Source organism: Anopheles marshallii, chromosome 2 (genome assembly GCF_943734725.1).
Source record: "Anopheles marshallii chromosome 2, idAnoMarsDA_429_01, whole genome shotgun sequence".
Lineage (NCBI taxonomy): Eukaryota > Metazoa > Arthropoda > Insecta > Diptera > Culicidae > Anopheles > Anopheles marshallii.
Window position 1 is genome coordinate 76,740,318 of NC_071326.1, and position 27,188 is coordinate 76,767,505.

The 27,188-nt window shown below is 43.1% G+C and overlaps 6 protein-coding genes across 6 annotated transcripts; 4 read left to right on the forward strand and 2 right to left on the reverse strand.

The window, feature by feature from the left end:
* The first annotated feature begins 727 nt into the window (after positions 1-727).
* Positions 728-8,569, forward strand: LOC128718611 (uncharacterized). The gene is made up of 2 exons (XM_053812233.1): positions 728-752; positions 3,519-8,569. Exons 1-2 carry the CDS (start codon positions 728-730, stop codon positions 8,567-8,569), a joined length of 5,076 nt encoding a protein of 1,691 aa, XP_053668208.1.
* Positions 8,570-8,869: 300 nt separating this feature from the next.
* On the reverse strand, positions 8,870-12,169 carry LOC128708887 (calpain-7-like). The gene is made up of 4 exons (XM_053803865.1): positions 11,887-12,169; positions 11,192-11,820; positions 10,230-11,117; positions 8,870-9,244 (listed from the first exon to the last, which is right to left on the reverse strand). The coding sequence occupies exons 1-4, from the start codon at positions 12,167-12,169 to the stop codon at positions 8,870-8,872; spliced, it is 2,175 nt and encodes a 724-aa protein (XP_053659840.1).
* Positions 12,170-12,695: 526 nt separating this feature from the next.
* On the forward strand, positions 12,696-13,435 carry LOC128708086 (DNA replication complex GINS protein PSF1-like). Its single transcript, XM_053803043.1, has 2 exons — positions 12,696-12,901; positions 12,988-13,435. Exons 1-2 carry the CDS (start codon positions 12,696-12,698, stop codon positions 13,433-13,435), a joined length of 654 nt encoding a protein of 217 aa, XP_053659018.1.
* A 106-nt stretch (positions 13,436-13,541) lies between these two features.
* On the reverse strand, positions 13,542-14,531 carry LOC128707937 (peroxisome biogenesis factor 2). Its single transcript, XM_053802895.1, has 3 exons — positions 14,463-14,531; positions 14,327-14,404; positions 13,542-14,258 (listed from the first exon to the last, which is right to left on the reverse strand). The coding sequence occupies exons 1-3, from the start codon at positions 14,523-14,525 to the stop codon at positions 13,542-13,544; spliced, it is 858 nt and encodes a 285-aa protein (XP_053658870.1). The 5' UTR covers positions 14,526-14,531.
* A 773-nt stretch (positions 14,532-15,304) lies between these two features.
* Positions 15,305-15,511, forward strand: LOC128719912 (protein transport protein Sec61 subunit gamma). Its single transcript, XM_053813554.1, has one exon. It carries the CDS (start codon positions 15,305-15,307, stop codon positions 15,509-15,511), a length of 207 nt encoding a protein of 68 aa, XP_053669529.1.
* A 2,127-nt stretch (positions 15,512-17,638) lies between these two features.
* Positions 17,639-25,519, forward strand: LOC128709964 (mitogen-activated protein kinase kinase kinase kinase 5). Its single transcript, XM_053805002.1, has 15 exons — positions 17,639-17,749; positions 18,118-18,538; positions 20,020-20,118; positions 20,198-20,496; positions 20,578-20,644; positions 20,716-20,767; positions 21,684-21,722; positions 23,279-23,573; positions 23,655-23,814; positions 23,893-24,481; positions 24,559-24,752; positions 24,837-24,931; positions 25,000-25,126; positions 25,215-25,341; positions 25,411-25,519. The coding sequence occupies exons 1-15, from the start codon at positions 17,639-17,641 to the stop codon at positions 25,517-25,519; spliced, it is 2,784 nt and encodes a 927-aa protein (XP_053660977.1).
* The last annotated feature ends 1,669 nt before the right edge of the window (positions 25,520-27,188 follow it).

The following is a 27,188-nucleotide window of genomic DNA, read 5'->3' on the forward strand; positions in this document are numbered from 1 at the left end:
GACATACGGCTTAAGTGACCAACCCTTTTGAGTTCTTGGCGTTTGAGCCCATTACATTGAATTAATAAGGGAAGCCTACCAGCGAAGTGCCTCACAGCCGGAAGACCACCGAACCCTGGGTCAAATTATTCGTTTCGCACGACCAGTGGCTCCCAAAGGTTTGTAATGTGTAGTAGTTTGTGCTACTTAGTGATTGATGTGAAAATTAACAAACAAAACTGCATATTTAAAAAAAAAATTGGTTAAACCCACTAATAAGTTGCTAATCATCGAACACTAGGCACGTAATAAAGTGGTGCAAATTGCATGATTTTAGGCGTCTCGTGATAACTATAATAACTCCGCGTTGATATAAGCGTGTTGTTTTAGCCTTAAATATGAAAATATTGTTCTAGCTGTGTTTAATAACCAGTTCAAAATGGTTGTTTTGTTCATATTCCAGTTGGACCGGTTAATACCAAACACGAATCTTTGTGTTAAACTTATGATCCGTTTTTTTGTCATACCACAATTGATAGTTGCAATTCATAAATTTAAATTAAACAAAAAACAACCAAAAATCATTTTCCCAAAACCAAATTGAACCAAGTGTTTGAAATGTCACGTAAATGAAATGACCGATCGCATCACAGATTCAGGTCATTCCGACCAGTGCGACAAATAAGTGTAACCGTTTTGCATCGTGTCCCGCGTTTAGCGTCCGTAGAAGCAAAACGAGTAAGCGCATATGCACACGGGTCAATCGGCTACCGGTAAGTTGATTGTGTTTCCACGGAAAGCTCGGATGAAAAGTGTAAGACATCAAAGTTAAACAGACGGTCACATTGTGTACCCGGGGCGCATGGCTGTGACAGTGAGAAAGTGCGCAAGAGATCAATGGGAAAATTCAGCGTACGGTAGCGCATGAACCGTACCGTACTTCAATCATACTTTCGATGATGAAAACCCGTCATCCAACCGGTTTGGTTCATCTCCCTTACTTCCCATACCGTGATGTATGTACTCTGCTGGGTCGAACATCGTTCCCGACGACAACGACTTCCATCATAAATTGCAAAGCTTCAGCCCGGCATGGGCGCTACGTGGCTCCGGCTTCCCTTACACATCCTGTGCAAACCCCGTCAGCGCCATTTGTACATTTGTGGCTTCGCGAAAATATCAAAAAGCAGTCAGTCAATATCATTTTCTCCGGGGTTGCCACTTTCATCCCGTCGAAAAGCCCGTCCCGCACTGTGATATGGGTCAATCGCATTACGGTTGAAAAGCGTGATGGGGCCGGGTTCCATTATAAAGAAGTAAAAGAAAAAAACACACGAATCCGGCCAGCTGTTTGTGGCAATCAATATTTTCTACCAGTTAATACGATTCACCGGATGGGCTTCCGTTGATTGCGGCCCGTAACAAGATTACAGCTCCCGGTTCCGGACACACCGTGTGGCGCATGTTTGAGGTTGGTTTTTGGTTTCGTCCAACTCGAAACTGCACCAAGCGGGCAAATTAATCCATCACGATGATTATGATGACGATGATCGGTTGGGTGTCGCAGCGCGACCGGCGAGGTGCATTTTCGGACACGCCGTAAATTTCATTCCTATCCTAAATTTCATTTGTCCATCCAAAGCGTAACGCAGAATGGGCAATGGTCGATTTTCCACTGACACTAATACAATCAAACGGGGCTGGTCCCATTAAATAGTATCAGTCTAAAAATGGCTCCATCGAAGGAAAAGAGAAACCGTTCAATGATTATTCAGTTGTGCTTATTTATTTGTTAAATCTAAAACAACACTGATAATATTAAAAAGCTCTGCAATATAGCCGGGCCGTTCTTCTTGAATAAAAAAAAAGATCACAAAGCTTCAGAACTCACGATAAACAGTCCTCTAATCTAATCTCTTATCTAAGCGAACGTACTAAGTTGCCTATTCGTTCCCTATTCGGCCAAAACCCTTGAAGACTTTAGGTTTCTTTCGAGTACATACTTGTGCTTGAAGAGTTTTCTAAATTGCTAGTTCACTTCTGATTAGGAAACTAGTTGTTCACTACTAAAACAGTCGTGTTTGAAGTTAGTTGAACCATTCTATCCGTGCTCATGGTACAACTTGGATCTATTTAGAGCATAGTACAAATTCTAAAGTTATAGAAAGTGAACATTAACAAGTGAACGATTAAATCAAAGGTTATAGTTTCGTTGTGTCGATTGACCTGTGGCGCCTAAAGGTATGCAATGTGTATTGTTAGAGCTGTGGAATGAATAATGCGAATAAAAGAATATGGCACTAATAGACAATTTATAAAGAAGATCACATAGAAACATTTTACCACTCCATTTATAGTTCAAATATTCAGGGTGGCCAACACTTATTTACTTACTTTTCAAGTGCTATAACCCTCTATTGCTACACTGCTACAAGTGTAATTCATCATTCATTCAATCCATGGCCTACTATGTCAGTGTACACGGCGTAAAAGGCTCTTATTGGCTTGTTAGTTGTCCGATGTCTTTTTAATGACTCAATCCTCTGATAAAGCATCTGCCACTTATCACGAACGGAATTGTCTTTTAGACGATGGTCTCGGACCCTTGAATATCTTATATATAGTTATCGCTACGCAATTGATTGCTATTTACTCACTCATATGGTCCTGGTTCCCAGATGCATTGTTTATAGAAGCGAAGAATTGGTACATACCCGCTTACGAGCATGTACAAGGGAGGCTTCATAAACAGCTGCATTACTTCTAGGAACTATCAACCATCCTTATCTTGGCAAGTGAGTTTTGTTTTCCAAGACCGAGACTATTGCACATTCTCTGACTGACTTTTGAATACCTAGATCATCTGCTTCAATGTCCCCATGCAAAACATCGTTATATTACATCTGAGTCATACATTCTAATACTTGTAAATCCTCGTTAAGTTGTCTTCTACATATGTTAAATAGCAATATCAATCCTTCTGGCCCACCTTCCTTGTGCAGATTCTAAATGATTGCTACTTACCCTCAGAGTTATTAATTATTCATTCAGTTATTCATTCATTTTTACAAGCCGGATATGTTTTGTACGGAGCACTTAAAAAAGTTCATTGCGTTGTATAGTTTTATCGAGACCGTATCAAAAATGGTGGCTTTGAAATCAATGAAGACATTGCAGAAATGATGTACCGTCTACTTTTTCTAGATCGGCTTCGAAGTAAAGATCAAATCAACTTGATTGAATTCCCGTTTCGGAACAATATTTATTTTTTCTCAACTATTTCTTCTGCGTATGCGACAAACACTCGCTTGGGATAACGACAAAAAGGGAACAACGATCTTACAGCAGTAGGGAACATATCGTTTAGTCAATATGTGTATGTGCGCACCTAAACAATTAATTATAATAAATAATAATAAGCGCTCAACTGAGACTATTATTAAATACTTTTAATACTTGAATTGAATTGATTGGTTGAATACTTTTAATCACAATTTTTAAACTGCTTTGCTTAATGCTTTACTATATCCCTTTTGCAGGTTGCAGTAACAACATGGCAACGCGGACCAATCAAGTGAAAAACACCACATCCACTGGTGTCGTTTCTTCGTCAAGCGTGAGTTGCGTCACGGAAATCTTTCCAAACGAACCCAACCATTTAATGCCAGCAACGATGATTATGTTGCGAGCTTATCAACTGTATCGAGACGCTGACCTAGACGACTTTACGATCACAATAAACGATTCGGAGGATGGAAAATTCGATGACGTCGTTGTGTGGCACAAACCCATGAAGTCCTTGTCCCCAGATGCATTGTTTATAGAAGCGAAGGATTGGTACATACCCGCTAACGAGCCTGAACAAGGAAAGGAGCGTATTATTACGAAGGAAGCCTTAATGTCTTACAGCAATGCACATTCGATAGCCAAATATTTCATCACCTTTCTTAATATCCGTAAACCCTTGGAAAGAAGGCTGAAGAATGATAAATACGTTGTGTGCACCAACGCGCGGCTCGATCATGCAGCGGTAAACTGTTTCAGCGAGCTGGTACCAGAAAATAATGACATTTTGTCGTTTACTAGCGCACTGTCCTCCACATGCTACCGGTTTAATCCTTACAAATTGAACGATTACGACCTAAAACTGAGAGAAGCTTGCCTGGAAGCCCTAGCAGAGCTAATGGCTTCACATATTGTCCATCGTAAAGTGATCTCGCACGAAAATCCACTGTTTACAGCGTTCGCAGATTTTATCAAAGAACGTGTAGTGCCGGCTAAAGACAATCCCGACACCTGCTACCAATTTTCCTCATACTACAAGAAGAATCAATTACACAGCTTTTTGCAATTGAAATTTCACGGCTTCTTGCAATTGGCATACCAAAAGCTGAACGGAAAATGTGATTCTTACTTAAATGAGGAATTCATGATTAATCAAGACTTATTACACCTACCATTTGATCGCCACTATCGTGATTCGCTAATAACGACTCGTTTGGCCGACTTTTACAAGATGTTCATCCTGGTGTGCTGCCCGCACGGTGAGAAATCATTGCACAATAAGACGCTGTGGGAAATAAAACATCTCAGCAAGACATCATCCAAAACGGATCAGGAAACCATTCTTAACGTGCTTCAGGATAAGCTAATGGATGCACTGCAGAACAAATTACCAATCGACCCAAAATGTGTTGGAAATGCGTTAAATATTACGATGCATGCCGGTAACATACTGAGGACCGTAACATGCAAATACTTGCAATCACTGAAGGAGCAATGCTCTACGTTCATAATTTATCGCGATCGTCTTAAAATGACGGGACTATACACGAATCTCTTAAGCAGCTATTCGCGTGACATATTGCACTACCGTGGCTGTGGTGATGTTGTGCTAAAAATGTGGACCATAGCGCAAACACTAGCGCTCGTACCATCATGTGAGGGTGTGTTTATCGATAGCATCAAACCAGAGATCACTCAGCACCTTGACCAGCTACTGGCGCAACCCACTGATGTATTTCAAGCTTCGCTCATTGTAATAGCTCTAGCGGAAACGCTAGACTATGCCACACTACAGCGCCTGGAGAGACGGATTGCAACCTACGGAGCTACATGGAAACATCGAACCAACGTAAAGATAATTGTACTGCAGCAGTCAACGATAGACCATAGCGACGAGATCCTCGTATCGAATCTCACAAGCAATTGTCGGCAGGAACTTTACGAACGGTACGCGACACTTCATCTGTTTGGCACACGCACTTCGCTCGGTGCAATGGTTTTGCCGACCGACAGTTTGGCACACTTAAAGTATGTACTGGACACCAGCAACGACACCCAAGGGAAGGAAAATGTCAACATACACCAACAAAGATATGACAAAATTCATTCCTGGTACATTTATCGTGATATTGACCCCACTAGGTACGGCTATGACTGCTACGATATAAGTACCGAGTACATGCGCGAAACATATTACCAGTTGGATTCTTTTCCCTTTCACCAATTACGTGATTTGCATTACCGGGATTCCTACTTTTCAAGGCCAAAGGAACACCATTTTGAACTACGGAAAACGGCTGAAAAAATAATAAATTTGGATGATGTATCCGGAGCAGGAAAAACGGCCTACTTTACCTGGCTCGCCCGGGATATACAAGCGCACGATCCATTGCTGTACGTGTTGCACATCAATGCAGCAGAGCACAGTTCCTCGTTTGACTGGTTGGCGTTCAACGATCTTCCAAGTACGATCGATACGGAAGTTATAAGAACGCTATTTCGGCTGTACCGTCTGGCACGTACCGACCGACACGTGGATGTCAGGTTGACGCTAGAAAATATCCAAGAGGATAGAAGGCAAACCGATCGTTTAGCGAAACTGTTTACCTTTGCTGACGGATTGGTGCTGCTGGATGAGGGCAAGGCGAACGAGTTCGCCTTACCATCAAACCAACTGATAGAACTACGACTATTCCGGGAAAAGGTTAACCGTACGCAGGTAGTCTTCATGCTAGATGGAGTGGATGAAGTGGAACCTACCTTCAGGGCTCCAATGTTACGTTTTGTTGAAGTTTTGTCACAATTCGATGGAGTTTACAAAATATTCCTTTCGACTATTCAGTCACGTGGGAACAGATGTACCCGATTCCCAAAAGCTATAACGTATGGACTTAAACCATTGTTTTGTGAAGCGAACCTACTGCTACATAATTTGCTTCTCCAGCACTTGAATGGATATCGTTATTATGTCCAGAAGGAGGCAGAAAACCTGTTGTTACCTTTTCTGAACAGCGTCGTTATCAATTCATTGCGGTATTATCAGAACATTCCACTACTGCTGTACATGGCGTATAGTCTCTATCTACCAGCGATAAAACGATGTGTAAGCTTTAAGAATCGGCGGGTACATGGAAGCATAAGAACGCACTTACGAAACATTGACACCTTCCAAGTGCTCAAGCGATTTGTCGATGGACAGCTTGGTGTCAGTAGAAAGTCACTACTGCCACCTGGTGCAACTACTAAGAAGCTGGATGTACTAAACACGCCGAAACGTCAGCTTGCTTTGTTAGCCGTGCACACTATGCTTGACAAACAGTACACCGATCGTTTCCTAACCCAAGACGAACGAACAGAGGCATTGAAGCTCACGAGCGATTGCAATGTAGGTAAGCTGAAGGTTGAATTCTTAACAACGAATCATGATGGCACTGCAAGGTTTACCAATCGTCTATTCGCGGAATATTTTGCCACCTGTTGGTTGTTTGAAAACCGAACCCGCCTCGGTAGTAAACGTCATGTTATGTTGGCGTACAAAATGTTGGCATCGGGCAGCCATATCCCATTGCGCTGCATGTTCAATCGAATAGCAATTGAAGGCTGCACAGGAACCTACGCACATAGTTTGTTATGCAGGTTTACTACTAATTCAGATTATTTATTTTTTCACTACGTCTCAGAGCAAAGATTAGATCCTGTCCCAGGCAAAGACGCTACTGGACGAACGATACTGCATTGGTTGTCGTCGGCTAGCAGTTACTTATTCTACAATGTGTTAGATATTATACCAGCTGAACAAATCGATGCAAAAGACGAACTCTTCCATTGGAGTGCCCTGGATTATGCGTTTGTTTCCAAGCAATGGTCCGTCATGGGCGACTTGATACAAATCGGTGCTAAAGTCAACATCGACGTTTGGTTGGACCAGTTACGATCATACGATTTGGCGGAGCTGTTTGATCGAATAACAATGCTGGAACACCGTCTAATCGCCCACTGTGGCCTTTGTTTATCACGAGACATAATCATTAACGATAGCGTACTCGCCCGGCATGTACTAAGTGCAGTAAGCAGTGGTATAGTACAACACTTGCTTTACGAGAAGAACGTTGACATTCGCAGGCCACTAGCGGAACTGAGCAGATTGACCGTGTTAGAGTACTGTGCAAAGCAAAATCTGTTCGGTTTACTGGAACATTTTATTTCCTTCGCCAACTCATCGAACCAACTTCTTGGCGATGTGGGTTCACGTCTGTTCGAACTATCAGTTGAACGCAAAGCGTACAATGTAGCGATATATCTAATGGACCAGTGTGACTTCCACTCGAATCTCATAACGAAATTCGATTTTGACGAATTTGATTTCGATATTTTCAAATTTTGCGAAAACGAATGTATATACTCTTACAATGCATCCGACTTCCTGTCCTTTGCGATGGAACTGAAGAACGTGAAACTGTTTCGACTGTTTTTCAATAAGCTTTGCGAACAGTACCAATACGCCTGCATTAACGATGAAAATATTGTTGAAGAATCGTTCAGTGCTACTAACAACACATGTACAAATTTGCGTGAAATTCCAGACGAGGTTCATTGCTATTTCGTGCGAACAATTGAATTTATTCTCAAAGAATCGTTGTACCGAACAAATTTTCACACCATCAGCTATATCGTGCAAAAAATCAAACTATCCATATCTAACCAACTTTTGAGGAGTATTATTGAAAAATTACCCATTCAAACTGGATATGTACGACCCGTAACGTCTTCGTCCCTGTTCAACTACCTGCTTGACAGAACATACGATCTGTATGGTAGAAACGATGACGGACAAACGTTACTGCACACCGTCGGTGCGAACGGATGTGCCGTCATGATGCATTGTTTGATCGACAGAGGATTCGATCCACTACACACCTGCGCGAAGCTGAAACAGAACGTTTTTCACTATATAGCAAGCTCGGTGGAAGATAGGTGCGCGGTAGAAATATATCATCAGCTGCTAGCATACCACAAGATCGACCAGCTTAACGTACCGAATATCGAGGGTTACAACGTGTGCGATATTGCTATAATGAAGCGAAAGTACAGATTGGCGAGAGTGTTGATCCATGCAAAAGCTAACGGGTGCTGCACGCAAATCCGAGTATCTGTAGTGCTTGATAGCTTCAAGCAATTGTTAGAAGACACACAAAAAAATAACATTCTGAATATACTAAATTTTCTAACATTCTCATATGAAAACACATATGCTGATTGGAAGGATGCTTATGCCATTATTCACCATCGAATGCCCGTTGTATAAGAAGTGCTAATTGGGTTGAAATTTGACGTCCAATGCTCTAGTGCAAATCAGTTACTGTACTAAGAAACAAAATGTGAGTTAAAGCTATGTTTGTTGATTTATTTTTAACGTTCGTTATTAAAAGTTACAATTTACAAACAAACTATTTTCACTATTTACACATTTCTAATCCGATACACTTTTGATGGTATACCTTACTGGACGTTCGATTCTTAAAATAGGCAGCAGCTAGGCATGGGTAAGCTAGTAACACATTGAAATAACACGTACCACATGATCAACGCACGATGTAGCATCGTTTTAATGCAGCTTCTCTACCACCACGTTCGTCGTCGATTTCACCTTCAGAAAGAACGGCGATTCCTGCTCGGGCAAAAAGGTGGACGGCCGTACCTGGTACACACCGGCCGGTATACTTTCGAGATCGAGCACACAGAACCCAGACCGATAGACGCCGGTTTTTTGCGATACGAACGGTGCGGTGACGGTATCGTCCGCCAACGATACCACCGTCAAATCCAACCCCACCTGGTACACCTTGGGACCGCGCAACTCGATGACCAGATCGCTCGTTTCGGCCGGTCCGATGTGCAGCCGGTACAGTGGATTATTCTTGTACGTTAACGGATGATTCAAGCAACCGCCGGCCGTTTTTCCCTTCCATTCGCCGTTTAACTGCAAATATGAAATGTTAAATATGATTAGCCAATAGAAACAAAACCGCTCCTTGCCTTGGACTCATGGACTGATTGCGCATGGCAATGAAAGTGATGAAGAGAACTGAATGAAATAAATTTTGCTTCAATTTCATGTTCAATCAGTTTCCTAGACAATTGCATCAACATCTTACCGGGACAACCTTACGCTTGTCTCACAGCTGACCGGTGCCTTAACTCTGTCATGTCCTTGATGATCGACTGGGCCTTCGTTTAGACCTCAAAAATAAAGTAACTTATCTTCCTTGTGAAGCTCCTCCTGCAGACCAAAACAGATCTCCACCACATCTAATAGCCATAAAAAATCCCATAGTTCAAAAATAAAATGAGTTCGAATCTTCGGAACCTTAGCCATTCTAGTTCAGTCAGTCTAAAAGCTCAAATCCTTCTTCGCACAATACTTCCAGATAAAGTAACAATTTTTGAAAACCACTTTGTGATCATCTCCCAAATCTTCGCAGGCATTCCCGATCGTCAACCACAGCAGGACCTTTCATCGCGTACGTGTTGTTGGAGACCCCCCTGTACTGCAAAGATCTCGTCATCCAACAAAACGCCAATGTCGCACTTTATTGGAAAGAAATTTCTCTTAACAAATGCAACCACAATTTCCGATTGTTTGCCTGCTGCTAAGATTTGCGAATTACCTCGAGAAACACTTTCACCTAACAGTTTGCATCTTTTCCAAGGGACAAGCCATATGATGCCATATTAAAGAAGAGAGAGGAGAGGATGCCATATTTTTAAAAAATTAGGACATCGAGTTCGTTTTCGTAGTAGCTGTTACAAAAAAACTGATAACATTATCAAAATAGTTTTATACGGATACAATTAGGTTGATACAAAAGCTGAATCAATACCTAAACTTGGTGATAAGGAACTCTTATAAAAAAAAGCTAAAATCAGTCCATTTTCCTTCTAATACGTTACAATTCATAACTTACATTTTCCACCGTCGAATAGCGCGGGCCAAGTTGTTTCAGTTCAAACTTCGTTCTACTGTACGCCCGCAGCGAGTAGTAGATGGTGGCAGTTTTTTCATACTGTGACACCACCAGCGTGTAACGACGTTCCGCACCAGGATCGAGCCGGATCTTGCACAGGTAGTGCGGGCTGTTGATGCGCACCCCATCGATGTACGGTGGCGGATCGGTTGGATAATACACGCGTTTCCCATTGCTGTTGTACACCAGCACCGTGATGTATTCGTGGTTTTCGCGAAAATCCTCAATGCTTGTGATGTGGCGTGTCAGCAGTATCCAAACCGAACCGCGACCGGCCGGCACCGTCAGGCTAAACTGTGGATTGTCACCCACGTTGTACGCGTCCTTGGTTGGTCCCACGCCCGCACTCCACGACTGGTGAATGCAGTACGTGTACTGGAACAGTGCCGGATCCCAGTTCAGGTAGAACACGTCGAAAAAGTTCATTATCGAACGGTAGTCTATCCAGAACACTCCATTGTCGTACGTGGCTGCCATTTTGGGATCGTACCCGAGTGTTCGCTGTAACTCCGGCGTCCAGTGGACCACATCCAGTTCGGAATAGTTACCGCGCCACCGTAAATGGGACCAGGGGTTCTTAAGCTGCAACAGCTTCACGCCATCTACCTCGCGCATATTCAGCACCGCATAGGCGTGGGTGGATACGAGCCCCGTACGTTCCGCTTCCGCATCCGTCAGCTCTCCCGTGGCTACCGTTACCAGGCAACGGCCCATACTAAGTCCTTCCTGTAACCGATCGAACACAGCGTCCGCGTTAAAGTCGGGTTCGTTCGATTTTACCAACGCTCGTTCCGGTATCCAACCGGTCAATGCGTGAAGATCGATGTTCTGCAAAGAAAGCGAAGTTCAATTATCAATTCACAAGGTCTAACAAACCCGCCACCCTATCCACCCATACATACACTGTTCGATCCGGGAAAATCATAACCTCCCATCAACTTCATGTACGCTTTCTCCAGCAACGACACCCAAAACTCATTCTTATTGCTCGAGTACGAACACAGCAGCTGATTGTATCGGCCGAGCGGTAGGTAGTCATCGATCACCACCTTTCGCGGTATTCCATTCACATGCATCCGAATGGAGTACTTGCCGCTCGGGTTATATATCGGCTCATCCTTGCTGTTGCGCGGATAGATAATGGAGGTAAGAATTCGACGTTTGAAGTTCTTCTCAAACTGAGAAGCAACGGCCAGCGAAGCAACAAAGCTGCAGTCCGAAACGATCGTCTGGCGGATGCTGTAGAAGTCCGCATGATCGCCAACAATCAGCTGTGGGTTTTCGCACAGCTCACTGACGCGCACCCAGTTCACAAGGTCACGCTTCTGCTTCGGGGCCAGCTCCAGCAAACCGTCCTTATCGGTGAATGGCATCGGAAAGTGAAACTTCTCCAGCAGATCGATATCCATGAAGGGTACGTAAACTTTCGCGTTAATGTGCGAGGTATGCTCGAGCACCTTTTTCTCCTCGCTCGTGTAGGCATGCCGGTTTCCACTGATCTCCAACACGGGGCCGGCACGCGAAGGACTAGCTGTGTAATTGAAAAATGATATTTTGCTTTATTTAGAACAAATAATTTGTGTTCATTTGATCATACCTAAACCTGCGCTACTTCGCACTGGCTGCAGTACTGTCGGTGTATGACCCACGGAAGGCTGTGGTACCACCTGTCCGGTGTACTTGATTCCTTTCAATTCCTCCGCTCGCTCCAGTGCCTGTTTTGCGTATTTATTCAACTTATCACGCTTTTCGCGATCCTCCAGCCGGAGTATCTTCTCAACCGCCTGTCCATAAAGATCAATGGCTTCATCTTTCTTGCCCGCCTCATCGGCATCCAATGCACGGCTAAGAATGGACCGAATTTCCCCTTCGCTAGTCATCAATGCACGATCCTACTACGACGGAATGTCTTTAATATATAATAACTGTTTTGGCATGAGTCACCAAACGATATGGAACCGAGGCACGGAAATTTCCCGGGATTAAATGTAACGAACACAGCATTAATGGATAAACGTTCAGCAGGACCGTGAAAACGTGACTCAGCTGCTGATTTGTTATTGTTTACATTATGCAAACTGTCAAAATCGTGTTCGGATGTGCATCCCTACATTACGCCACTTTCTGCTCTTCAATTGTGCAACTGCAAAAGAAAATTCGCTTTTTGAGTAATATTCTAATTTAAATATATTCCTTTAACATTGCTATATTTTGTGTGTTTCTTTAGCAACATTTGGTATTTACGGCAAATTATGGCTCAATTTATGACCTTTTTAGTGGTTTAGATGTTGCAGTGTATTTCATCGGTGCCGGTCGTATTTTGCTGTCACAACAGACATTTTGCCGCCAATTTGTGTGTTTTTTTTTATTTTCTCACTTTCAGTTATAATAACCAGCACCGAAGTAATGTCGACCGATAAAGGGTTTGAATTATTAAAAGAGTACGAACGTTCGACCGATCCCATACCACCATTTAACGTGTGTAAACACCTGTGCAAAGTGAGTTACGATCGGATTCAAATTGCCCTTTTCTTTGCCATTTTCCAGGACGATGGCGTGCGGTCAGTACTGGAGGACATAACAAAGATATACCAAGAGAACTATTTGCATGCGTAAGATGTTTGTTTAATTGTTCTACCGATAGCATAAACTAATTCGCTGTCTCATCCTTACATTCAATTCTTCCTGCACCACACAGTACAACGTTCAATCAAACAGGTGATCGGAAATTTCTGCCCCTCGTTATGTACCGGCACAATCTGATAAAACGGCAGAAACGATGTGCGCTGGCGTACCTTGCGAACCGTTTGTTCCGTTTGAAGCGTCTCCGATGGCACGTGGGCCCGATTTTGCCGCCGGAAATTAAGGCCTGCATCAACGAACCGGAATCGGTGTGGTTCAACAAATACTCGAAAATACTCGCCGAATATATGGCCTCCATCCACGATGGGTACGGGCTGAATCTGACGAACGACATTAAACCACCGAAATCGCTCTATATCGAGGTTCGTTGTTTGACCGATTACGGGAAGTTTGAGCTGGAAAATGGAGAGATTGTACTGCTCAAGAAAAACAGTCAGCACTATCTACCGAAGCTACAGTGTGAACAGTTAATTCGGCAAGGCATTCTACAGCACATTACGTAGGTATGTTCCATTGAGCAATCTGTTGCTCATCACTCATTTGCATCGCAACCTTCTCATAATCATCCGATAATAACCCATAACCGTGTGAATAAATGTAACATTCTCCTTACAAAACTACAACCTTCCTAAATGTGTCACTTCGATAATCACACACATTGCACTGGAATCCAGCATCAGCTAGCTGGTTACCCTTTAAGCACAGGTAACAAAACACATGCCTGCAGCCCATGTGATGTGGAAGAATTACTCGTTCATTGCAGTACGCACATTTTGTCTCCGTGTTCAGTTCAACCCGTTCGTCTTGCCGATGTGCCGTTTCGAGCCGTAACAAATTTCTAATTTTTCGCTTCAATGCATGATAGTTTACGAAGGGAATGGTGAATCCGAGCAGCTCCATAAAGCCAGCCCAAACCAACTCGCGCGTCATATACGAGTAACCGATATTCCTACGCTTTGCTCCATCCAACGACCGATGGTTGATACGCAACAGACAGTCCACCAGCGAGGGTCTTGTACCCGATCGTAGAAATTTAAAAAAGTTCACCAGATTAAACAGAACCAGAGCATTCTCTGCCAGTTGTACCAGCTTTTGCAGCCGTGACCAGCTGGTTAAACGATACTGGCAGATTTCTTTGGCGTATGGTAAGGCTGTAGTTAGAAAGTAATGGAATGCTAACTTTTCCACCGGTAGTTGATCCTTCTCGTAGGTAATTGAGAGCATCTGCTGTCCAAAGGTAGCGTATGAAGTGCGAATCGAATAGTTCCACAGTGCCGAATTTAACACAAAATTGATCTCCGGCTGCAGGTGGCTTAATAAACCGGGCTGTAAATGCAAGGAACATAATTTAACAATTGCCCAATCATGGGTAAACCCACGAGCTGTTTTCCTACCGGTAGGACCTGCAGAACGTTTTGTATCTGCTGCCGCAGAAGGTTTGTTATCTCATTGTCGAGCTGTATGGAGTCGAGCTGAAAAAGTAACACCATGAGCAGAATAATGGTTTTAATGGTTTAAAAGAATACTAACCTGATTCACCCTGGGCACAAAGTTTGTTTTCATCTTTGCAGTGCTTTGGTTTGCGGTTCCCATCAGTGCTGCGTTTACTTGTGTTTTGATCCACAGCTTTCATAAGAACCTTTTTTACTATCAGCTCGAAAAATTGTTACGCAATGCGCAATTAGCATACATTTAAAATTCCTTCGATAAGCGAAAAGAACATAAAATATTGTTAGATCATAAAAAAAAAACAAACTTGTAATAATTAAAAAATCAGATTTGTTTTCCTTTTTGCAATTGCCGTGGCGTTATTTTTTGACATGGCCTGATGTCTCATGCGTTACGGATCCAGCAGCTTAAATGACAGTGGTCGATTTCTTCATGTGTGGCTCATTTCTGTTGTTCATTCGTTGTGTTTCGTTTGAAATAATACTTGCAAAATCTCTATCGACAATTAAAAACCTTTCAAGTGCAATTTACAAATGATAGCAGCATAATTTGGACACATAAACCGACTTGCTTTCACATAACTGAACAACGAACTTCAAAAATCGATTGTTAAGACTGTCATTGCATATGTCCATATGGTCCTACCAGCGTGCAACCGATGGTGACGTTGTCTGTGCTTTTCGCACTTGGCATCCGACGTGGAATCAAAAGCGGACACATAGAGAAAAAAGAACACAAACTTCAGGCAAGAAAGCCACAACGCGTACGCTCGTATTTCATTGCGTCTTTGAATTCTGCTTACGCTAGATCGTGTGTTATTAAAGAAAACATCTACAGTTCCGCTAAAGGTAGGTCAATCGCACGGTGAAAGTGTTGCAAAGAGTAAAAAACCTAAACTAATTGGCTTCTTCTACAGTGACGAAATGGATCAATTGACAAAATTCTACGAACCCGGCCGCTCGTTCGCCAAAGACTCGATTCGATTGATTAAACGCTGCACCAAGCCCGACCGCCGGGAGTTCCAGAAGATTGCCATCGCCACAGCCATCGGATTCTGCATTATGGGATTCATTGGTTTCTTCGTGAAACTGATACATATCCCGATCAACAACATCATCGTCGGATCATAAGCTGGTGGTGTTACGTGTATGTGTGTGTGTGTTTGCGTTCCCTTTTCCCGTTCACACATCAATTATCCTGCGAATAGAAGGAATAATCATCCTCCCTAAATCTTCATCGACTGAAAATCAACGTTTCCCTATTCCGTATCCGATACGTCGCGACCACTTTCTCCGGCCCGTCCCTCGCTTACCCACGATTCCAACAGTAATCTGGCACGAAAACGTTTGGCGATATGTGCGGGAACTCCATCTTGGCACACTGGAAGCTGACGGTTCTAACTGCACCTGTGCTGTGCGAAATGGCTTGATGGCGCTTCGGATCCCGTAATATGATAGTGTAATAATCCTGTTTTTCGTGCGATACATATTAGGAGTAATCAGGCGTGCAGTAGCGCGAGTTACGTATATTTTGTGAAAACGAATAAATAATTTATTGTTTCACTAAACCAATCGCTCCAATTCCAATATCATTTCAATAATCCGCAGTACCTTGAAAGAATCATGGTAATGAAGAACGTGTTTCGCACTCAATTGGAATCAATTCGTGTGAAAATAGACAATCGACCGAGATGGCCGGGAGTTCCTTTTTGATTCAACCGAAATCGGCTACGTGTTGCTGAGAGGGTGCTCTGAGTTGCAAAGAAGCTGTAAAACATAAAACAAGTAAACAATAATATTGTCCACGCAAATGTAACAGAAAATGCATGCACACTAGTTCTCTTAAAGCTATTGAACAGAACCGGTTTGTTTTTCAGCTATTTCTTGTTAATTTTATGAACATCTTGGAATAAAAGCTTGTGAATGTATCAAATTTGAACAAAGAGAATGAATGTATTACCACCCCTGCATTACTGCAGTACTCAACAAACAAAAGCAACATCCGAAGCTTCATCAGGTAGAGCTCTATAAGGTTGCTGCTCGCAACGTTTTACTGGCTAACGTTTGCTGCCAAAACATTTGTTGCCTACCAAATTCGGTTCAATTTGTTTTTGTGACCAACGCCAGCAAAAACGACCAAAATTTGGGTGATTTTGGCCGAATTAGAAATCAAATTCCACTTGTTTCCAGCAACATTCATAGAACACTGCCTCAGAAACAATGTTGCAGGCAACAATATTAGATCGTCATTTCAGTCACTCTTGTCTGAATCAACTACTTCACATTTCTTTAAAAAAAATTTAAAACAACTCCATTTTACATACAAATTAAGATTATGAAATCGCAATACGCTCTACGTTGCAGCACAATTTAATTTTGGCCTATACAGCACCCTTTGTGTTTAGCCAATATGTCAACACTTTGCGCAGTCCATTCCACACTATATCGAGTATTGTATCTGACTTTTTTACGTCATAGCACCAATCCGCACTGGAGTAACAAAGCCAGCAACCACATTCGATCGAACGATACCTATCACCACTGCTGGGGTGTACTACGCACCTGATAGTTAGCCTGTCAAAACACAGACGTTTTATTGTTGGGCCCAGCAACGAAACTCAACGGGACGACGAGCGAGAGCAAAAAAGCAAGATTGTTGTCCTAAGTCCTTCGATACGTGTACGTGTGCGTGTGTGCGTGTGGGGGAGGGTTGTCGTTGATACCTATTGTTTCCTGTTCGGTGTACCACACGGCCAGACAAACCCGTCCACCGTATCGGTTGCATACCGAACGCAGCTGGAGCAGTCAGTGTTTTGCTACACTTGCGGGGTGGGCCCAGATAAAGAATTGTGTCAGATATAGCTCGTAGGAGAAAAACAACGAAAATTTTGGTGTGGAATCTTTAGCAGCAGTTGCTGGGATTGCCCATTGTTGCTGGTCAGCAATTAAGAATCGGCCAAGAAGTGTTGGCGACGGCATTCTAGCTGCCCATCGTAATCATCCTTCGGGAATTGTACTGCGTTGTTTGTGGTTTCGTTTTTGTGTCGCTGTGTGTGTGTGTGTGTGTGTGTGTGTGTGTGCGTAGTGTGATACGCTAGCCAGATTCTTCTCCAGCAGGAGGTTGGTTCTCGAAAGGGAACAAAGGCCGCAAGGGAGTGTGGTGTCGCGTGTTTGGGTGAAGAAAGCGCAAAAGTGTTCGGTTACGCGTACGCATCCGGTATCCGCTACGGAGCAGGCCAGGTGGAAAATGCTGGCAGAATGTCGCATCCAACCCCCATACTGAGTTCGGCTATCTCCCGCCGCAATCCGGAGGACGAGTACGAGCTGATCCACAAGATCGGTTCTGGGACGTACGGCGATGTGTACAAGGTGCGTACAGGCGGGGAAGCGCAATAACTTACAGCCAACATTCCATCGGCCCGACCATAATGGGTGTGCGTGTGTGTGCGCGCATTGCTGGGACTCTGGGCATTAGAGTTGTTCTCAATTCCGTTGTTGATGATAATTTTAGATCACACTCTGTACCGTGTACCGGGACCCAAGAGCGAAAGTGTTCAATTATTCCCAGCTCCCGAGCACACTCCCGCTCCCTTTCTGTCTTGCTCGAACATTCCTCGTTCCCGGTGCCCTCCAGTCTATTATAACTACATGCCTTCCTTTATGCGAAGCTGCCAAGATTCATCCACTCATCAGAAATCTTCTTTTGTCTTTTGCCGCACCACTTTCGCTATTTTCAGGCCAAGAAGCTGCAGTCGAACGATCTCGCTGCGATCAAAGTCATCAAGCTCGAGCCGGGCGATGACATCCAGATCATCCAGCAGGAGATACTGATGATGCGCGACTGCCGGCACTCGAACATCATCTCGTACTATGGCTCGTACATGCGCCACGACAAGCTCTGGATCTGCATGGAGTACTGCGGCGGGGGTAGCCTACAGGACATCTACCAGGTGACCGGTCCGCTGACCGAGCTGCAGATCGCGTACATGTGCCGGGAAACGCTCCGCGGTCTTTCCTATCTCCATTCGATGGGGAAAATTCACCGGGACATTAAGGGCGCGAACATTCTGCTTACCGAGCGGGGCGATGTCAAGTTGGCCGATTTTGGTGTGAGCGCCCAGATCACGGCCACCATCAACAAGCGTCGGAGTTTCATCGGTAAGAGCCGAGGTCGGGGGAGAGTTGGAAGGTGATACCGATGCTTCCGGCATCGGCTTACAATCTTGCCGTTACGTTTCGCCGATCGAGAGATCGAAAGTGTAATCGATCGCGCGAGCTGTGTGCGTGTGGCTGTGATCGTACACCCGCGTAAACTTTTCACTTTCCGCAATTGTAGGTCTTTGCGTGGTTTTTGCACCTGATGCAGCCAGAGGTTCTTTTTTTTTATTTGTTGTGTTTTCCTCCTTTGCCACGGTTGATTTCAACCGTTTCCAGCACGCAATATCAAACGTATAACGCTTTCGGGATGTTGCTTACCCCCCAGCGTTCGCATTAGGGCTGCACGAAATGGAGTAATTTCGTTTCCCTGCTGCAGGTGTCGAGTAGAAGGAAGCTAAAGGAGTTGAAAACATATCCTGCCCCGTTCAGGTGTTTTGCACGTTGCACGAAGCTTCATTTGTGTGCATTCCATTTCCTGAACCCGTGATATGCACTATCTAGTGGTACGACTCTTCCGTAGCCAATTACTGCTACGCTATAATGGCCATTAGATAGCAAAAGGCTCGTTTATCAATTAACATACCACGCGATAATGCTGTATGCGGAAAACAAGCGAAGGCTTTATGTAAGACATAAGGGACAGCATTTGTTTCAGCAATAGATTCTCAAACAGCTGATCCAGTAGCGTTAGTAAAGATGCTTCGAATTTACTATTTGTTTCTGCGAAAGTGGCCCGACTTTTTATGGACGTTCAAGTGCATTCGTCACGTTATGCGCCGTGTTGTTTTGCAATTGGTGGTGTGCCCCTCAAGGCAACAAAAATGATTCGCGACGCGTGACGGATGTGATGCGATCTTCGTTCGGCGCGGGTCGGATCGGTTTGAGTCACTTGGCTTTCGGGTATGCGAGCGCGAGGGTGTTGAAACGATTTTTAATCGAATGGACACACTACATTTACCACCATTTGCCCCCGGCGTTTGGAAAAGCGGACGTGTGGGTGGCTACATTAGTATGTGTGCGGATGAGAGCACCGATAGCGATATGGGTTTGTGGAAGCATTGCGTTAAATTATTCAATCATTATTTAATTTACTTTACTGTATGTATATTTGTTTCTAGTGTTAGATAAAGCACAGCAAGGTGCCTGGCAGAACCGCTTCGAAATCGCGGCTACTGATACTGAATTAGCATAGTCTAGGCAAATATAGCAGATGCATCTTTTGTTTTGCTTTTTACAGGCAGCACACGATAAGATAACGCTTTAGTCGTATAAAAGGGACATTTGGTTGTGGCGGTGGTTTGTCTCGCGGCCTTTTATTGCGCAGAAAGGGAATGTATGGAAGAATTTTTTTTTTATGATCATATGATGTAGTATAATATTTTGTTTTATTTTAAATTATTTTGTCTGGTTATAATAACGCTTCTAAAAAAGTTAATAGTATCAATAGTATTGTTGATTCGATTATTCAATTCTTTTTTTAGGTACACCATACTGGATGGCACCGGAGGTGGCGGCCGTAGAACGGAAAGGCGGTTACAATCATCTGTGCGATATATGGGCCTGTGGTATTACTGCGATCGGTAGGAAGCATAACAAAGTCACCAAGCGCGACAACCGCACTAATCACACGATCACGTTTTCACGATCGATTTTGCACAGAATTAGCCGAACTGCAGCCGCCGATGTTTGATCTGCACCCGATGCGGGCACTCTTCCTGATGTCCAAGAGCGGTTTCAAACCACCGACACTGAAGGAGAAAGATCGTTGGAGTACCAATTTTCACTCCTTTCTCAAGGTGGCACTCACGAAGAATCCCAAAAAGCGACCGACAGCGGAACGGTTGCTGCAGCATGCCTTCTTCCAGTCGGACATGTCCATCCGGTTGCCGCAGGAGCTGCTGCAAAAATATCACAGCCCGCACGCGAGCTACTACTACCAGGATACGGAGGAGGAAGGAGTAAAGAATCGTTTTGCTTTTAAGGACATGGATATAGAGGGAGTTAAATTAATTATGTTTCTGCTTTTAACGCTTTTCCAGGCCATCGCGAATGGACCGCAGAGAATAACGAGTCGAATGCATTCCTCCAATTCTATTTACCATTGCAGTGAGTTTGAATAGGCTGTAAATCAATATTTTCATATATTGTAACTAATAACCGCTTTGTTACGATTTTAGAAATGTTGGAAAATGAGCGTTCATCTAGTCCCGAAACACTACCGAGTGATATGTAAGTATTGTGGGAATTTATTTATCACTTTCCTGAGCAATCGATGTGATGCGATGAAGAGGGTTTAAAATGTTGCATACAGTTTTCGTAGAGTGCTGTTAGAAAGTCCTAGATGTTCTCCGCAAAGCTACTTAACTTTAGTAACACATTGATTAAAACGATCTACGCTTAGCATTATGCTATTCTGTTTGGCTGTATCCCATTGCAAAGCCGGGGAACGTTACTTCACAACCTACAGTGAACCGGAAAGCGAAGGAAACTCTAACTACTGTTGCCCGAATGCGCCATTAATTAATGTCGGTTGATAATGCACTTTAACTGTTACCACCATGGAAAACAACAAACTCACATACACACAATCACAAAAATGCATACAAACATGCAGTGTAACACATTTTGTTCTAAAAATTCGAACATTTTCGGCTAAAATACGTCACATTGTATGTTATGTTAAGGGTGTAAACCAACGAATGAATTTAACAAATTCGCCATTTCACAAATCACTACGGCCTCATGCATAGCTGTAAAATGTATGTCCTTGCCGTTAAGCTAGGATTAAATATGTTAATGCGTTGTACTATTTTTGTCAGGGAGAGGACAGTCAATTGCTCCTTATGCCAATACTAGTACTCAAACGGTGAACAATTTGCTTCGCGTTACATAGCTTACGGTCGTATAAATCACGCTCCTTTCATTGTATCTCTGGTGAACGTCCTTTCACACGCTACGCCACGATTTTAAGTAAGATGTCCCGAACGTGTTCTATCTATGAAAACATCTTATACTGTCTGTTTCTCTTTCTCTCCCTCTCTCTCTCTCTCTGTTTTTTTCTTGAACATTCCATTCTAAAACAATAACTGGTGCCATATCTGTCTTGCGTTTTTTTTTCTTCTATGTTTTTTTTTCTTTTTTCTAGGAGTCTATTGCATTATATAGACGAGGAGTTGAAGATAAGGTAACAGACATCCGCAACGCCATATTGTACCATTGTTCCATTCACAACCTTCTCGTGCTCCTATAGCAAAGGCAATGTTTCTATCCCACCGAGAGTGTTATTCCATTCCACCATCATGTAATATCAGCTCTTTGCATAAGCGCTCATGTATAGTTCATTCAAAAATATGCCCGTTCCCAAAGTTCCCCAAACTTTGGTTTCTCAAACGCCCTTCGGATCATGCTTTAGCAAATACGAAACGGGGAAAATGGTTTATGCTGTGTCATTCTAATGCCGTTTCTTGCTGCTGTTGTGTGTATACATTTTTACTTCCTTTTGGCGGGCAAACATTATCATAATTTATACGTTTGTTTTGAATCTTACAGAGCATTTACAGATCAACTTAAAATGAGACCGTAGCACTTTTACAGCCTTAAAGTTCTATCCTACTCATGGCGATGTAGAGACAAATGTAATTGCTTTAGAAACTAATTCACTAAAGTAGAATCAAACTGAATAACTGTTAATATCGTATCCATGAAACAATCTTTGGGCGATCATTGGGTGTACGAGTGAACTTTGAGGTTGTACAAATGCTATGTAATCATTCATTTCTGATGTTTAAAATCATGTATTGCCTTCTGCACTATGAAGCACAACCGCGTGCCCTCTCTAAACAGTCGCTTGCGTTCTTGAAGACACGCTGTCTTACAGTAAAGTAACTTACCCGTGCACACGTATACACTCGCTCACAGAAACTCAACCCCAACACAGTCTGAACCATTCAATCATTCACTACCTTCATGCTCCCCGATCACACATTTCACGTATTCTAAAAGGGATAAGGCACCGTCAGTTTATCCGATTGCATCTTGTTGGACAAATGTTTTTGTTTTCACACTCACGATCGTTCCCCAGATTTCCTATCACCTACCGCCACACGTCAGGCATGTTCACGTACTGAAATTCCTTCAAAAATTGGCCGTAGCGCTGTAATTGGTAAACTAGTATGATAACAGAAACTAACTCATTATGGGACGCAATGTGGTGCCCTGTTTAACACCTTCCAAGGTAGCTCCTACGTCACTTAAACTAAAACAACACGAATAACGAACCAACATAAAAGAGAAAACTAATCAAAAGATTAATTGTTTGGCTTATTTTGCCGTTTAGCTCGTAATTAACCGCTACTTCCTAAAATCGTATGAAATTGCGCATTGCTTTTGCAGAACTGGAATGCTTTAAAAAGCGCTGCTTTTTCTAATCGGTATATTAATTTAGTGTGTTCCTTTGTGTTAAATAAAATGTGGCTTTAAAATTTGCTCTTTCATCTGTTGTATGTTGTATGTTTGGACGCTGGAACATGCGGTTTCCCTCGCGATTCGAATGGTGTGGTCATCCTATATTTAGTATACGTATTCTTCTACCCTTCAACATTATTTTTAGTTGTTGACATGTTTGTGCGCCCTAAAGAAGAGTTTATTAGCAAGAGTTTTAATGATAAGTTTTACTTTTTTATTTTTCTTTATTCCGTTTCATTGCGCCTTTCGATAAATTAACGCAACTACGAACTCAAGGCGTACGCTACCACTGCACGATAATTCTTTGCTGGTGTGTGCAAACGATGACATACTATCCGGCAGCAATGGGCAGCAGCATCGTGCCGGGAACGGTCCGGGTGGTGCGATCGGTGGCAGCAATCATCACCACCATCTGCTGGACGACGAGGACAGTCTGATTGCGTCGGACAGCAGCTATCTGTCGGCGGGCCTGTCGACGGCATCGGATTATGACAATAATGGCCGCGACGATTCGACGCTCAGCTACGATGCAATGGACCAGCTGACCGCAAAACTAGAGCAGCTAAATGCGGTACGTTTTGCCGATATGTTTTCACGAGCAAAACCGTGTTTAATCAACTGCTTTTTTGTATGTTTTGATTCCCTTCTTTAGCAAAATGGAGCTACGGCTATGTGTGAACCACAAGAACATGGTAGTAGTAATAGCGATAGCAAGAGACATTCAATGGATCAGCTGAATGAACTGTTTAAGGGAATCGACAAGTCTTCCAGGCAGCGTAGTTTAAGTGACGGCGATGGAACCAGTGAGGCAGGTAGGTATTTCGGCTGTATGTCGTGCCTAAAACACATCAAAGTAGATCTAAAATTGGATTTTTAACCGCACCGCACAGCTTCCGAATCGCAACCGGACCTGCTTAACAATACACCGCCCATTCCCCCGAAGCGGCATCATCGCACCCGACGGCATACGCCACCCCGGCCCGTTTCGAACGGGTTACCGCCAACGCCGAAAGTACACATGGGCGCTTGCTTCTCGAAGGTGTTTAATGACTGTCCGCTGCACATCAACTGCACAGCCTCATGGATACATCCGGAAACGCGCGATCAGCACCTGCTGATCGGGGCCGAGGAGGGCATCTTTAATTTAAATCTCAACGAGCTGCATGACGCGGCGATCGAGCAGCTGTACCCGCGTCGTACCGTTTGGCTGTACGTGATCAAGGACATTCTGATGTCCCTGTCGGGCAAAACGACCCAGCTGTACCGGCACGACCTGCTGGCGCTACATTCCAAGCAAACGCACCGCTTCTCAATGCACATGAAGAAGATCCCGGAGAAGTTGGTACCGCGCAAGTTCGCACTGACGACGAAGGTCCCCGATACGAAGGGTTGTATGCAGTGTTGCGTGACGCGCAATCCTTACAATGGGTACAAATATCTGTGCGGTTCGATGGCAACCGGGATCTTTCTGATGCAATGGTAAGTTTGGTTGTTTGGGAGTAAAGCTTTATAGGTCCTGCATTAACATCCCCCCTTTCTTTTCGCACTCGTTATAGGTACGATCCGTTGAACAAGTTTATGCTGCTGAAGCAATGCGAATGGCCATCCGGTAATATACAGTACTACGGTGCAAACTCGAACGTGTTCGAAATGATCATCACACCCGAACTCGAATATCCGATCGTGTGTGTGAATGTGAGAAAAGGACCGAACGAGTCGTTAAAGCTGGATTTGATCAATACCAACAGCAGTACGTAGCACAACACAAAAATAGTCAATATCTGCTGATGTTTTTTTTTTTAAATGTGAACGTTTATCTTCTCTTTACCAACAGCTCCCAGTTGGTTTAATACCACCGTCGAAGAGATGGACGGTATGGCAACGGTCATAAATCGGCGAGATACGCTTCGACCAATTAAAGTGCATCAGGTAGAGCCATGTTCATTATGTACTAGGTACATACATTTATAACCACTAATGCGTTTTTCTTTTTGTAGATTGAAAAAGATGCGATATTAGTGTGTTACGATCGGTTCGTACAAATCGTTGACATTCAGGGTTTCCCAAAGCAGAGCCGCAAGCTCATATCGCGCGTGGAATTTAGTTTTGTAATCGAAAGCATAGGTAAGAATGGTTAATCGAAATTTCTCGAAACGTGCTTGATTTATTTTGTAACCTTTTTTTTTTTTCTTTCTCTTTTGCATTTTTACAGTCTGTTTAACTGATAGTGTATTAGCGTTTCACAAATACGGTATGCAGGGCCGCTCGCTAAGGAATGGTGAGATTACGCAGGAAATTACCGATACGAGCCGGATCTATGAGCTTATCGGCAGTGACAAGTACGTGGTTCAATATCAATCACACTGAATAACAGAATTAATAACTCTCTGTCTTTTGAATATTTTCAGCAAAGTGGTAATGTTGCAAAGCCGCACCATCCGTGCGGACAGTGGCGAAGGAACGAGTGATGTTGGGCACGATCTGTACATATTGGCGGGCCACGAAGCAAGTTACTAAGTAGGCAAACAAGTGGCGAGCAAAGTGGCGTAAAGTTCCGTTTTAAAATTCGTTTCATTAGCGCAACGCTCAACGGGTTTGAAGCCATGCGATGGGTGTAGTTTTCTTTTATAAGAAAGGTTAATTTGATATCGAGTTGTTCGTGCTAGAACGTTAGATCACAATTTTTGGCGGGAGGGACAATGTACGGAACAACACGGAATAGGGAAAACGTGACGTATCACGAAAAGTATTAATCTTATGTTAAGTACGCATTTGATCCATATATTTGACAAACAACAAGCAAAAACAGCTAACTACTCAATAATATCGTCCTGTATATCAGTACAGTGTTTAAAAAGACGCTCACAAAACATAAATATCATTAATATTCCCTTTTTTCTCCAAACCACATTCGCTCGAACAACGAGGTTTTAAAGGACAGACATAAAATTTTCCTCTTTTGTTAATAAGTATTTCTAACCTATTATGAGTTGCTTTAGGCAGGCAGCGTTGAATTTAATTCACACACACACATACAAACTATAATTTGTTTCTTGGCAATGTGTGGCATCGGGTCAGAATCCATTTTCACGGAATGGATTAAGTGGACTGCAATATATAATGATATTAGTGCGCAATACCTGAAGATACGGAACCAATAACCAGTTTGCTAAATGGTTTGTTTACACGCGTCACAGTATGAAAAGTGCAAAAACCTCAACAAGCAATCCCTATCAGACCAGTCAGACAGAGATCAGTATATAGGAAAGAGTATATTTTTATATAAAGCAAAACACAAAACAAAACAATTGTTTCGTATCTCTCTTCAAAGCTTCTGTTCTGGAATGTTTCGAATCGTGTGAAAATGTATCGGACCCTAGGGGTGCTGCACACAACTAGACAGGATAGAGATCAGTACGAACACTTACTTCCCGGATTGCAATAAAACGAGAGCAAAAGCGCAATACTGAAGGAAAACTATTTACACAAATCCTCCTACTAAAGCTCTAGCATTTTGGGGCAATGTTTGCGCCGAATAATAGCACCATTTAACAAGTTACATAACAAAAACAAAACGCTTCTCTGATCTGATTGTACAATTGCTAAACAACCAGTTGCAATTGCGCATAGCACGCGTGCGTATGAGTGTTTGTTACTATTAGAGAGACTCAATATGATAAAGCGTTGTAAAACTTATGCATTTGCAAAACAAACCCAGAAAAAAACACACAATTCCACAAGTCACATTTTTGCGCGTGTCTCGTTTTTTTTTCTTCTCCACCCTATGAAGGCCGTAAGTGTACGGGCAAAGAACAAAAGCAAACAGAAAACGGACACCGAAAACAAGAACAAAGCAAGTGATAATGATAAAATATAACACATGTAGCAATAAATTCGAACAATTGGAAATAGTAAACAGTAATGGGAACAGTCAAAGAAACGAACTACTACAGCAAACAGACAAAAAATAAACATAATACAAACACAGTTAAGGACAAGACATGAACAAGAGAGCTAGTATGTAAAGCTATCCATAACAAAGTAACAAAGGACATCCACTGTCGATATTAGCACACTGATGCCAGTGAGAACAAATCCGCACGAACGATCACAAGATCACAATTACACTGACAGTAATGGAAACGTTTTCAGAGCGGAAAGTATGTTTAATTGCTTCACGTTTATG

Bases quoted from the DNA above. Each gene is read 5' to 3' on its own strand.
- LOC128718611 (XM_053812233.1), top strand. From the start codon at position 728: ATGCACACGGGTCAATCGGCTACCG. The intron at 753-3,518 runs GTAAGTTGATTG...TCCCTTTTGCAG, and splicing joins CACGGGTCAATCGGCTACCG to GTTGCAGTAACAACATGGCA.
- LOC128708887 (XM_053803865.1), bottom strand. From the start codon at position 12,169: ATGACTAGCGAAGGGGAAATTCGGTCCATTCTTAGCCGTGCATTGGAT. The intron at 11,821-11,886 runs GTATGATCAAAT...TCAATTACACAG, and splicing joins GCGAAGTAGCGCAGGTTTAG to CTAGTCCTTCGCGTGCCGGC. The intron at 9,245-10,229 runs GTAAGTTATGAA...TCATATTTGCAG, and splicing joins GCTATTCGACGGTGGAAAAT to TTAAACGGCGAATGGAAGGG.
- LOC128708086 (XM_053803043.1), top strand. From the start codon at position 12,696: ATGTCGACCGATAAAGGGTTTGAATTATTAAAAGAGTACGAACGTTCG. The intron at 12,902-12,987 runs GTAAGATGTTTG...TGCACCACACAG, and splicing joins CAAGAGAACTATTTGCATGC to TACAACGTTCAATCAAACAG.
- LOC128707937 (XM_053802895.1), bottom strand. From the start codon at position 14,525: ATGGGAACCGCAAACCAAAGCACTGCAAAGATGAAAACAAACTTTGTG. The intron at 14,405-14,462 runs GTTAGTATTCTT...TTACTTTTTCAG, and splicing joins TTGTGCCCAGGGTGAATCAG to CTCGACTCCATACAGCTCGA. The intron at 14,259-14,326 runs GTAGGAAAACAG...TTGCATTTACAG, and splicing joins ACGTTCTGCAGGTCCTACCG to CCCGGTTTATTAAGCCACCT.
- LOC128719912 (XM_053813554.1), top strand. From the start codon at position 15,305: ATGGATCAATTGACAAAATTCTACGAACCCGGCCGCTCGTTCGCCAAA.
- LOC128709964 (XM_053805002.1), top strand. From the start codon at position 17,639: ATGTCGCATCCAACCCCCATACTGAGTTCGGCTATCTCCCGCCGCAAT. The intron at 23,815-23,892 runs GTAGGTATTTCG...CGCACCGCACAG, and splicing joins CGATGGAACCAGTGAGGCAG to CTTCCGAATCGCAACCGGAC. The intron at 25,342-25,410 runs GTACGTGGTTCA...GAATATTTTCAG, and splicing joins GAGCTTATCGGCAGTGACAA to CAAAGTGGTAATGTTGCAAA.